The sequence below is a fragment of the Oncorhynchus mykiss genome, chromosome 9 (genome assembly GCF_057628025.1).
Source record: "Oncorhynchus mykiss isolate SJ-2025 chromosome 9, ASM5762802v1, whole genome shotgun sequence".
Taxonomy (NCBI): domain Eukaryota; kingdom Metazoa; phylum Chordata; class Actinopteri; order Salmoniformes; family Salmonidae; genus Oncorhynchus; species Oncorhynchus mykiss.
In genome coordinates this window covers 77,634,865-77,649,348 of record NC_143030.1, presented here as the reverse complement: position 1 = coordinate 77,649,348, position 14,484 = coordinate 77,634,865, and the positions used below count along the sequence as shown (strand labels likewise).

The 14,484-nt window shown below is 30.9% G+C and overlaps 1 protein-coding gene across 1 annotated transcript in view; it reads right to left on the bottom strand.

The window, feature by feature from the left end:
* ca6 (carbonic anhydrase 6) overlaps positions 1 to 14,484 on the bottom strand; it is a 36,781-nt gene that overhangs the window by 1,558 nt on the left and 20,739 nt on the right. Inside the window, exon 10 of the mRNA XM_036988953.2 lies at positions 119 to 324. Within this exon, the coding sequence (XP_036844848.1) occupies positions 119 to 324 (206 nt within the window). The remainder of the gene's footprint in view (positions 1 to 118; positions 325 to 14,484) is intronic.

Below are 14,484 nucleotides of genomic sequence, written 5' to 3'. Positions count from 1 at the left end.
TGACTCCCCTCCCTCCCTGACTCCCTCCCCTCCCTCCATAACTCCCTCCCCTCGCCTCCACACTGACTCCCTCCATGACTCCCCTCCCTCCCTGACTCCCTCCATGACTCCCGCTCACCTCATATCCCATGGTGATCATCAGTTCGTTGTCGTTGCCCTGGCTGGAGTACGACAGGACAGTGTGTATCTCTCCAGGGCGCGTCTTCAGGTGCATGCAGGCGGTGAAGGAGTGCAGGTCCATGGAGTGAGCCAGGTGGGCCCGGGCATAGCTCTCGGTGTTCCTCTCTGGGAAGTGGAGCACCAGGGGAGACATCACTCGGGGCTCTATGGGGGACAGAAATTATAGGGTTAACATCTGACACAGGAGAAGGAATTATACATATCTACTGCATCACACAACAACTCTCTAAATATAAGCACCCTAAATATAAGTACTGTAAATATAAGTACTGTAAATATGTTATCCACATAGAAATAGTATAAATATAAGTACTCTAAAGGGAAGTACTGTAAATATAAGTACTCTAAATAGATCATAAAAGAGCAATTTCGTGTAAAATGTTCCACGATACATTAAATATACCTGTAGTTGTGTTTTAACTACTATTGTAACCACTAGTGTAACTACTAGTGTGACTACTAGTGTGACTCCTAGTGTGACTACTATTGTAACTACTATTGTATTTACTAGTGTGACTCCTAGTGTAACTACTAGTGTGACTACTATTGTATTTACTAGTGTGACTCCTAGTGTAACTACTAGTGTGACTACTAGTGTAACTACTATTGTATTTACTAGTGTAACTACTATTGTATTTACTAGTGTAACTACTATTGTGACTACTATTGTAACTACTAGTGTGACTACTATTGTAACTACTAGTGTAACTACTATTGTATTTACTAGTGTGACTACTATTGTAACTACTATTGTAACTACTAGTGTAACTACTATTGTAACTACTATTGTAACTACTATTGTAACTACTATTGTGACTACTATTGTAACTACTATTGTAACTACTATTGTAACTACTATTGTAACTACTATTGTAACTACTAGTGTGACTACTATTGTAACTACTAGTGTAACTACTATTGTATTTACTAGTGTGACTACTATTGTAACTACTATTGTAACTACTAGTGTGACTCCTAGTGTGACTACTATTGTAACTACTAGTGTGACTCCTATTGTAACTACTATTGTAACTACTATTGTAACTACTATTGTAACTACTAGTGTGACTACTATTGTAACTACTAGTGTAACTACTATTGTATTTACTAGTGTGACTCCTAGTGTAACTACTATTGTAACTACTAGTGTGACTACTATTGTAACTACTAGTGTGACTACTATTGTATTTACTAGTGTGACTACTATTGTATTTACTAGTGTGACTCCTAGTGTGACTACTAGTGTAACTACTATTGTGACTACTATTGTAACTACTATTGTAACTACTATTGTAACTACTATTGTATTTACTAGTGTGACTACTAGTGTGACTACTATTGTAACTACTAGTGTAACTACTATTGTAACTACTATTGTGACTCCTAGTGTGACTACTAGTGTAACTACTATTGTGACTACTATTGTAACTACTATTGTAACTACTATTGTAACTACTATTGTATTTACTATTGTAACTACTAGTGTAACTACTATTGTATTTACTAGTGTAACTACTATTGTAACTACTATTGTAACTACTATTGTAACTACTATTGTATTTACTAGTGTGACTCCTAGTGTGACTACTAGTGTAACTACTATTGTGACTACTATTGTAACTACTATTGTAACTACTATTGTATTTACTAGTGTGACTCCTAGTGTGACTACTAGTGTAACTACTATTGTAACTACTATTGTAACTACTATTGTAACTACTATTGTAACTACTATTGTATTTACTAGTGTGACTCCTAGTGTGACTACTAGTGTAACTACTAGTGTGACTACTATTGTAACTACTATTGTAACTACTATTGTAACTACTATTGTATTTACTAGTGTGACTCCTAGTGTGACTACTAGTGTGACTACTATTGTAACTACTAGTGTGACTACTATTGTAACTACTAGTGTGACTACTATTGTAACTACTAGTGTGACTACTATTGTAACTACTATTGTATTTACTAGTGTGACTACTAGTGTGACTACTATTGTAACTACTAGTGTAACTACTATTGTAACTACTAGTGTGACTCCTAGTGTAACTACTATTGTAACTACTAGTGTAACTACTATTGTATTTACTAGTGTAACTACTATTGTATTTACTAGTGTAACTACTAGTGTGACTACTATTGTATTTACTAGTGTAACTACTATTGTATTTACTAGTGTAACTACTATTGTATTTACTAGTGTAACTACTATTGTATTTACTAGTGTAACTACTATTGTATTTACTAGTGTAACTACTATTGTATTTACTAGTGTAACTACTATTGTATTTACTAGTGTAACTACTAGTGTGACTACTATTGTCTTTACTAGTGTAACTACTATTGTATTTACTAGTGTAACTACTGTTGTATTCACTAGTGTAACTACTAGTGTAACTACTATTGTAACTACTATTGTAACTACTATTGTATTTACTAGTGTAACTACTAGTGTAACTACTATTGTAACTACTAGTGTAACTACTATTGTATTTACTAGTGTAACTACTAGTGTAACTACTATTGTATATACTAGTGTAACTACTATTGTATTTACTAGTGTAACTACTATTGTATTTACTAGTGTAACTACTATTGTATTTACTAGTGTAACTACTAGTGTGACTCCTAGTGTGACTACTAGTGTAACTACTATTGTAACTACTATTGTAACTACTATTGTAACTACTAGTGTGACTCCTAGTGTAACTACTAGTGTAACTACTATTGTAACTACTAGTGTGACTCCTAGTGTAACTACTAGTGTGACTACTATTGTAACTACTAGTGTAACTACTATTGTATTTACTAGTGTAACTACTATTGTATTTACTAGTGTGACTACTATTGTAACTACTATTGTAACTACTATTGTAACTACTATTGTAACTACTATTGTAACTACTATTGTATTTACTAGTGTGACTACTATTGTATTTACTAGTGTGACTACTATTGTATTTACTAGTGTGACTACTAGTGTTACTACTATTGTAACTACTAGTGTAACTACTATTGTAACTACTATTGTATTTACTAGTGTGACTCCTAGTGTAACTACTAGTGTGACTACTATTGTAACTACTAGTGTGACTCCTAGTGTAACTACTAGTGTGACTACTATTGTAACTACTAGTGTAACTACTATTGTAACTACTATTGTAACTACTATTGTATTTACTATTGTAACTACTATTGTATTTACTAGTGTGACTACTATTGTATTTACTATTGTAACTACTAGTGTGACTACTATTGTAACTACTATTGTAACTGCTATTGTAACTACTATTGTAACTACTATTGTAACTACTATTGTATTTACTAGTGTGACTACTATTGTATTTACTAGTGTGACTACTATTGTATTTACTATTGTAACTACTAGTGTGACTACTATTGTAACTACTATTGTATTTACTAGTGTGACTACTATTGTATTTACTAGTGTGACTACTATTGTATTTACTATTGTAACTACTAGTGTGACTACTATTGTAACTACTATTGTATTTACTAGTGTGACTCCTAGTGTAACTACTAGTGTGACTACTATTGTATTTACTAGTGTGACTCCTAGTGTAACTACTAGTGTGACTACTAGTGTAACTACTATTGTATTTACTAGTGTAACTACTATTGTATTTACTAGTGTAACTACTATTGTGACTACTATTGTAACTACTAGTGTGACTACTATTGTAACTACTAGTGTAACTACTATTGTATTTACTAGTGTGACTACTATTGTAACTACTATTGTAACTACTAGTGTAACTACTATTGTAACTACTATTGTAACTACTATTGTAACTACTATTGTAACTACTATTGTGACTACTATTGTAACTACTATTGTAACTACTATTGTAACTACTATTGTAACTACTAGTGTGACTACTATTGTAACTACTAGTGTAACTACTATTGTATTTACTAGTGTGACTACTATTGTAACTACTATTGTAACTACTAGTGTGACTCCTAGTGTGACTACTATTGTAACTACTAGTGTGACTCCTATTGTAACTACTATTGTAACTACTATTGTAACTACTATTGTAACTACTAGTGTGACTACTATTGTAACTACTAGTGTAACTACTATTGTCTTTACTAGTGTGACTCCTAGTGTAACTACTATTGTAACTACTAGTGTGACTACTATTGTAACTACTAGTGTGACTACTATTGTATTTACTAGTGTGACTACTATTGTATTTACTAGTGTGACTCCTAGTGTGACTACTAGTGTAACTACTATTGTGACTACTATTGTAACTACTATTGTAACTACTATTGTAACTACTATTGTATTTACTAGTGTGACTACTAGTGTGACTACTATTGTAACTACTAGTGTAACTACTATTGTAACTACTATTGTGACTCCTAGTGTGACTACTAGTGTAACTACTATTGTGACTACTATTGTAACTACTATTGTAACTACTATTGTAACTACTATTGTATTTACTAGTGTGACTACTAGTGTAACTACTATTGTATTTACTAGTGTAACTACTATTGTAACTACTATTGTAACTACTATTGTAACTACTATTGTATTTACTAGTGTGACTCCTAGTGTGACTACTAGTGTAACTACTATTGTGACTACTATTGTAACTACTATTGTAACTACTATTGTATTTACTAGTGTGACTCCTAGTGTGACTACTAGTGTAACTACTATTGTAACTACTATTGTAACTACTATTGTAACTACTAGTGTGACTCCTAGTGTAACTACTAGTGTAACTACTATTGTAACTACTAGTGTGACTCCTAGTGTAACTACTAGTGTGACTACTATTGTAACTACTAGTGTAACTACTATTGTATTTACTAGTGTAACTACTATTGTATTTACTAGTGTGACTACTATTGTAACTACTATTGTAACTACTATTGTAACTACTATTGTAACTACTATTGTAACTACTATTGTATTTACTAGTGTGACTACTATTGTATTTACTAGTGTGACTACTATTGTATTTACTAGTGTGACTACTAGTGTTACTACTATTGTAACTACTAGTGTAACTACTATTGTAACTACTATTGTATTTACTAGTGTGACTCCTAGTGTAACTACTAGTGTGACTACTATTGTAACTACTAGTGTGACTCCTAGTGTAACTACTAGTGTGACTACTATTGTAACTACTAGTGTAACTACTATTGTAACTACTATTGTAACTACTATTGTATTTACTATTGTAACTACTATTGTATTTACTAGTGTGACTACTATTGTATTTACTATTGTAACTACTAGTGTGACTACTATTGTAACTACTATTGTAACTGCTATTGTAACTACTATTGTAACTACTATTGTAACTACTATTGTATTTACTAGTGTGACTACTATTGTATTTACTAGTGTGACTACTATTGTATTTACTATTGTAACTACTAGTGTGACTACTATTGTAACTACTATTGTATTTACTAGTGTGACTACTATTGTATTTACTAGTGTGACTACTATTGTATTTACTATTGTAACTACTAGTGTGACTACTATTGTAACTACTATTGTATTTACTAGTGTGACTCCTAGTGTAACTACTAGTGTGACTACTATTGTATTTACTAGTGTGACTCCTAGTGTAACTACTAGTGTGACTACTAGTGTAACTACTATTGTATTTACTAGTGTAACTACTATTGTATTTACTAGTGTAACTACTATTGTGACTACTATTGTAACTACTAGTGTGACTACTATTGTAACTACTAGTGTAACTACTATTGTATTTACTAGTGTGACTACTATTGTAACTACTATTGTAACTACTAGTGTAACTACTATTGTAACTACTATTGTAACTACTATTGTAACTACTATTGTAACTACTATTGTGACTACTATTGTAACTACTATTGTAACTACTATTGTAACTACTATTGTAACTACTAGTGTGACTACTATTGTAACTACTAGTGTAACTACTATTGTATTTACTAGTGTGACTACTATTGTAACTACTATTGTAACTACTAGTGTGACTCCTAGTGTGACTACTATTGTAACTACTAGTGTGACTCCTATTGTAACTACTATTGTAACTACTATTGTAACTAATATTGTAACTACTAGTGTGACTACTATTGTAACTACTAGTGTAACTACTATTGTATTTACTAGTGTGACTCCTAGTGTAACTACTATTGTAACTACTAGTGTGACTACTATTGTAACTACTAGTGTGACTACTATTGTATTTACTAGTGTGACTACTATTGTATTTACTAGTGTGACTCCTAGTGTGACTACTAGTGTAACTACTATTGTAACTACTATTGTAACTACTATTGTAACTACTATTGTATTTACTAGTGTGACTACTAGTGTGACTACTATTGTAACTACTAGTGTAACTACTATTGTAACTACTATTGTGACTCCTAGTGTGACTACTAGTGTAACTACTATTGTGACTACTATTGTAACTACTATTGTAACTACTATTGTAACTACTATTGTATTTACTAGTGTGACTACTAGTGTGACTACTATTGTAACTACTAGTGTAACTACTATTGTATTTACTAGTGTAACTACTATTGTAACTACTATTGTAACTACTATTGTAACTACTATTGTATTTACTAGTGTGACTCCTAGTGTGACTACTAGTGTAACTACTATTGTGACTACTATTGTAACTACTATTGTAACTACTATTGTGACTACTATTGTAACTACTATTGTAACTACTATTGTAACTACTATTGTATTTACTAGTGTGACTCCTAGTGTGACTACTAGTGTAACTACTAGTGTGACTACTATTGTAACTACTATTGTAACTACTATTGTAACTACTATTGTATTTACTAGTGTGACTCCTAGTGTGACTACTAGTGTGACTACTATTGTAACTACTAGTGTGACTACTATTGTAACTACTAGTGTGACTACTATTGTAACTACTAGTGTGACTACTATTGTAACTACTATTGTATTTACTAGTGTGACTACTATTGTAACTACTATTGTAACTGCTATTGTAACTACTATTGTAACTACTATTGTAACTACTATTGTATTTACTAGTGTGCCTACTATTGTATTTACTAGTGTGACTACTATTGTAACTACTATTGTAACTACTATTGTATTTACTAGTGTGACTACTATTGTATTTACTAGTGTGACTACTATTGTATTTACTATTGTAACTACTAGTGTGACTACTATTGTAACTACTATTGTATTTACTAGTGTGACTCCTAGTGTAACTACTAGTGTGACTACTATTGTATTTACTAGTGTGACTCCTAGTGTAACTACTAGTGTGACTACTAGTGTAACTACTATTGTATTTACTAGTGTAACTACTATTGTATTTACTAGTGTAACTACTATTGTGACTACTATTGTAACTACTAGTGTGACTACTATTGTAACTACTAGTGTAACTACTATTGTATTTACTAGTGTGACTACTATTGTAACTACTATTGTAACTACTAGTGTAACTACTATTGTAACTACTATTGTAACTACTATTGTAACTACTATTGTAACTACTATTGTGACTACTATTGTAACTACTATTGTAACTACTATTGTAACTACTATTGTAACTACTAGTGTGACTACTATTGTAACTACTAGTGTAACTACTATTGTATTTACTAGTGTGACTACTATTGTAACTACTATTGTAACTACTAGTGTGACTCCTAGTGTGACAACTATTGTAACTACTAGTGTGACTCCTATTGTAACTACTATTGTAACTACTATTGTAACTACTATTGTAACTACTAGTGTGACTACTATTGTAACTACTAGTGTAACTACTATTGTATTTACTAGTGTGACTCCTAGTGTAACTACTATTGTAACTACTAGTGTGACTACTATTGTAACTACTAGTGTGACTACTATTGTATTTACTAGTGTGACTACTATTGTATTTACTAGTGTGACTCCTAGTGTGACTACTAGTGTAACTACTATTGTGACTACTATTGTAACTACTATTGTAACTACTATTGTAACTACTATTGTATTTACTAGTGTGACTACTAGTGTGACTACTATTGTAACTACTAGTGTAACTACTATTGTAACTACTATTGTGACTACTATTGTAACTACTATTGTAACTACTATTGTATTTACTAGTGTGACTACTAGTGTGACTACTATTGTAACTACTAGTGTAACTACTATTGTATTTACTAGTGTAACTACTATTGTAACTACTATTGTAACTACTATTGTAACTACTATTGTATTTACTAGTGTGACTCCTAGTGTGACTACTAGTGTAACTACTATTGTGACTACTATTGTAACTACTATTGTGACTACTATTGTAACTACTATTGTAACTACTATTGTATTTACTAGTGTGACTCCTAGTGTGACTACTAGTGTAACTACTAGTGTGACTACTATTGTAACTACTATTGTAACTACTATTGTAACTACTATTGTAACTACTATTGTATTTACTAGTGTGACTCCTAGTGTGACTACTAGTGTGACTACTATTGTAACTACTAGTGTGACTACTATTGTAACTACTAGTGTGACTACTATTGTAACTACTAGTGTGACTACTATTGTAACTACTATTGTATTTACTAGTGTGACTACTAGTGTGACTACTATTGTAACTACTAGTGTAACTACTATTGTAACTACTAGTGTGACTCCTAGTGTAACTACTATTGTAACTACTAGTGTAACTACTATTGTATTTACTAGTGTAACTACTATTGTATTTACTAGTGTAACTACTAGTGTGACTACTATTGTATTTACTAGTGTAACTACTATTGTATTTACTAGTGTAACTACTATTGTATTTACTAGTGTAACTACTATTGTATTTACTAGTGTAACTACTATTGTATTTACTAGTGTAACTACTATTGTATTTACTAGTGTAACTACTATTGTATTTACTAGTGTAACTACTAGTGTAACTACTATTGTAACTACTAGTGTAACTACTATTGTATTTACTAGTGTAACTATTAGTGTAACTACTATTGTATTTACTAGTGTAACTACTATTGTATTTACTAGTGTGACTACTAGTGTTACTACTATTGTAACTACTAGTGTAACTACTATTGTAACTACTATTGTATTTACTAGTGTGACTCCTAGTGTAACTACTAGTGTGACTACTATTGTAACTACTAGTGTGACTCCTAGTGTAACTACTAGTGTGACTACTATTGTAACTACTAGTGTAACTACTATTGTAACTACTATTGTAACTACTATTGTATTTACTATTGTAACTACTATTGTATTTACTAGTGTGACTACTATTGTATTTACTATTGTAACTACTAGTGTGACTACTATTGTAACTACTATTGTAACTGCTATTGTAACTACTATTGTAACTACTATTGTAACTACTATTGTATTTACTAGTGTGACTACTATTGTATTTACTAGTGTGACTACTATTGTATTTACTATTGTAACTACTAGTGTGACTACTATTGTAACTACTATTGTATTTACTAGTGTGACTACTATTGTATTTACTAGTGTGACTACTATTGTATTTACTATTGTAACTACTAGTGTGACTACTATTGTAACTACTATTGTATTTACTAGTGTGACTCCTAGTGTAACTACTAGTGTGACTACTATTGTATTTACTAGTGTGACTCCTAGTGTAACTACTAGTGTGACTACTAGTGTAACTACTATTGTATTTACTAGTGTAACTACTATTGTATTTACTAGTGTAACTACTATTGTGACTACTATTGTAACTACTAGTGTGACTACTATTGTAACTACTAGTGTAACTACTATTGTATTTACTAGTGTGACTACTATTGTAACTACTATTGTAACTACTATTGTATTTACTAGTGTGACTACTATTGTAACTACTATTGTAACTACTAGTGTAACTACTATTGTAACTACTATTGTAACTACTATTGTAACTACTATTGTGACTACTATTGTAACTACTATTGTAACTACTATTGTAACTACTATTGTAACTACTAGTGTGACTACTATTGTAACTACTAGTGTAACTACTATTGTATTTACTAGTGTGACTACTATTGTAACTACTATTGTAACTACTAGTGTGACTCCTAGTGTGACTACTATTGTAACTACTAGTGTGACTCCTATTGTAACTACTATTGTAACTACTATTGTAACTACTATTGTAACTACTAGTGTGACTACTATTGTAACTACTAGTGTAACTACTATTGTATTTACTAGTGTGACTCCTAGTGTAACTACTATTGTAACTACTAGTGTGACTACTATTGTAACTACTAGTGTGACTACTATTGTATTTACTAGTGTGACTACTATTGTATTTACTAGTGTGACTCCTAGTGTGACTACTAGTGTAACTACTATTGTGACTACTATTGTAACTACTATTGTAACTACTATTGTAACTACTATTGTATTTACTAGTGTGACTACTAGTGTGACTACTATTGTAACTACTAGTGTAACTACTATTGTAACTACTATTGTGACTCCTAGTGTGACTACTAGTGTAACTACTATTGTGACTACTATTGTAACTACTATTGTAACTACTATTGTAACTACTATTGTATTTACTAGTGTGACTACTAGTGTGACTACTATTGTAACTACTAGTGTAACTACTATTGTATTTACTAGTGTAACTACTATTGTAACTACTATTGTAACTACTATTGTAACTACTATTGTATTTACTAGTGTGACTCCTAGTGTGACTACTAGTGTAACTACTATTGTGACTACTATTGTAACTACTATTGTAACTACTATTGTGACTACTATTGTAACTACTATTGTAACTACTATTGTATTTACTAGTGTGACTCCTAGTGTGACTACTAGTGTAACTACTAGTGTGACTACTATTGTAACTACTATTGTAACTACTATTGTAACTACTATTGTAACTACTATTGTATTTACTAGTGTGACTCCTAGTGTGACTACTAGTGTGACTACTATTGTAACTACTAGTGTGACTACTATTGTAACTACTAGTGTGACTACTATTGTAACTACTAGTGTGACTACTATTGTAACTACTATTGTATTTACTAGTGTGACTACTATTGTAACTACTATTGTAACTGCTATTGTAACTACTATTGTAACTACTATTGTAACTACTATTGTATTTACTAGTGTGACTACTATTGTATTTACTAGTGTGACTACTATTGTAACTACTATTGTAACTACTAGTGTAACTACTATTGTAACTACTATTGTAACTACTATTGTAACTACTATTGTAACTACTATTGTGACTACTATTGTAACTACTATTGTAACTACTATTGTAACTACTATTGTAACTACTAGTGTGACTACTATTGTAACTACTAGTGTAACTACTATTGTATTTACTAGTGTGACTACTATTGTAACTACTATTGTAACTACTAGTGTGACTACTATTGTAACTACTAGTGTGACTACTATTGTAACTACTAGTGTGACTACTATTGTAACTACTATTGTATTTACTAGTGTGACTACTATTGTAACTACTATTGTAACTACTATTGTAACTACTATTGTAACTACTATTGTATTTACTAGTGTAACTACTATTGTAACTACTAGTGTGACTACTATTGTAACTACTATTGTAACTAATATTGTATTTACTAGTGTGACTCCTAGTGTGACTACTAGTGTGACTACTATTGTAACTACTAGTGTGACTACTATTGTAACTACTAGTGTGACTACTATTGTAACTACTAGTGTGACTACTATTGTAACTACTAGTGTGACTACTATTGTAACTACTATTGTATTTACTAGTGTGACTACTATTGTAACTACTATTGTAACTGCTATTGTAACTACTATTGTAACTACTATTGTAACTACTATTGTATTTACTAGTGTGACTACTATTGTATTTACTAGTGTGACTACTATTGTAACTACTATTGTAACTACTAGTGTAACTACTATTGTAACTACTATTGTAACTACTATTGTAACTACTATTGTAACTACTATTGTAACTACTATTGTGACTACTATTGTAACTACTATTGTAACTACTATTGTAACTACTATTGTAACTACTAGTGTGACTACTATTGTAACTACTAGTGTAACTACTATTGTATTTACTAGTGTGACTACTATTGTAACTACTATTGTAACTACTAGTGTGACTCCTAGTGTGACAACTATTGTAACTACTAGTGTGACTCCTATTGTAACTACTTTTGTAACTACTATTGTAACTACTATTGTAACTACTAGTGTGACTACTATTGTAACTACTAGTGTAACTACTATTGTATTTACTAGTGTGACTCCTAGTGTAACTACTATTGTAACTACTAGTGTGACTACTATTGTAACTACTAGTGTGACTACTATTGTATTTACTAGTGTGACTACTATTGTATTTACTAGTGTGACTCCTAGTGTGACTACTAGTGTAACTACTATTGTGACTACTATTGTAACTACTATTGTAACTACTATTGTAACTACTATTGTATTTACTAGTGTGACTACTAGTGTGACTACTATTGTAACTACTAGTGTAACTACTATTGTAACTACTATTGTGACTCCTAGTGTGACTACTATTGTAACTACTATTGTAACTACTATTGTATTTACTAGTGTGACTACTAGTGTGACTACTATTGTAACTACTAGTGTAACTACTATTGTATTTACTAGTGTAACTACTATTGTAACTACTATTGTAACTACTATTGTATTTACTAGTGTGACTCCTAGTGTGACTACTAGTGTGACTACTAGTGTAACTACTATTGTGACTACTATTGTGACTACTATTGTAACTACTATTGTAACTACTATTGTATTTACTAGTGTGACTCCTAGTGTGACTACTAGTGTAACTACTAGTGTGACTACTATTGTAACTACTATTGTAACTACTATTGTAACTACTACTGTAACTACTATTGTATTTACTAGTGTGACTCCTAGTGTGACTACTAGTGTGACTACTATTGTAACTACTAGTGTGACTACTATTGTAACTACTAGTGTGACTACTATTGTAACTACTAGTGTGACTACTATTGTAACTACTATTGTATTTACTAGTGTGACTACTAGTGTGACTACTATTGTAACTACTAGTGTAACTACTATTGTAACTACTAGTGTGACTCCTAGTGTAACTACTATTGTAACTACTAGTGTAACTACTATTGTATTTACTAGTGTAACTACTATTGTATTTACTAGTGTAACTACTAGTGTGACTACTATTGTATTTACTAGTGTAACTACTATTGTATTTACTAGTGTAACTACTATTGTATTTACTAGTGTAACTACTATTGTATTTACTAGTGTAACTACTATTGTATTTACTAGTGTAACTACTATTGTATTTACTAGTGTAACTACTAGTGTAACTACTATTGTAACTACTAGTGTAACTACTATTGTATTTACTAGTGTAACTATTAGTGTAACTACTATTGTATTTACTAGTGTAACTACTATTGTATTTACTAGTGTAACTACTATTGTATTTACTAGTGTAACTACTATTGTATTTACTAGTGTAACTACTAGTGTGACTCCTAGTGTGACTACTAGTGTAACTACTATTGTAACTACTATTGTAACTACTATTGTAACTACTAGTGTGACTCCTAGTGTAACTACTAGTGTAACTACTATTGTAACTACTAGTGTGACTCCTAGTGTAACTACTAGTGTGACTACTATTGTAACTACTAGTGTAACTACTATTGTATTTACTAGTGTAACTACTATTGTATTTACTAGTGTGACTACTATTGTAACTACTATTGTAACTACTATTGTAACTACTATTGTAACTACTATTGTAACTACTATTGTATTTACTAGTGTGACTACTATTGTATTTACTAGTGTGACTACTATTGTATTTACTAGTGTGACTACTAGTGTTACTACTATTGTAACTACTAGTGTAACTACTATTGTAACTACTATTGTATTTACTAGTGTGACTACTAGTGTAACTACTAGTGTGACTACTATTGTAACTACTAGTGTGACTCCTAGTGTAACTACTAGTGTGACTACTATTGTAACTACTAGTGTAACTACTATTGTAACTACTATTGTAACTACTATTGTATTTACTATTGTAACTACTATTGTATTTACTAGTGTGACTACTATTGTATTTACTATTGTAACTACTAGTGTGACTACTATTGTAACTGCTATTGTAACTGCTATTGTAACTACTATTGTAACTACTATTGTAACTACTATTGTATTTACTAGTGTGA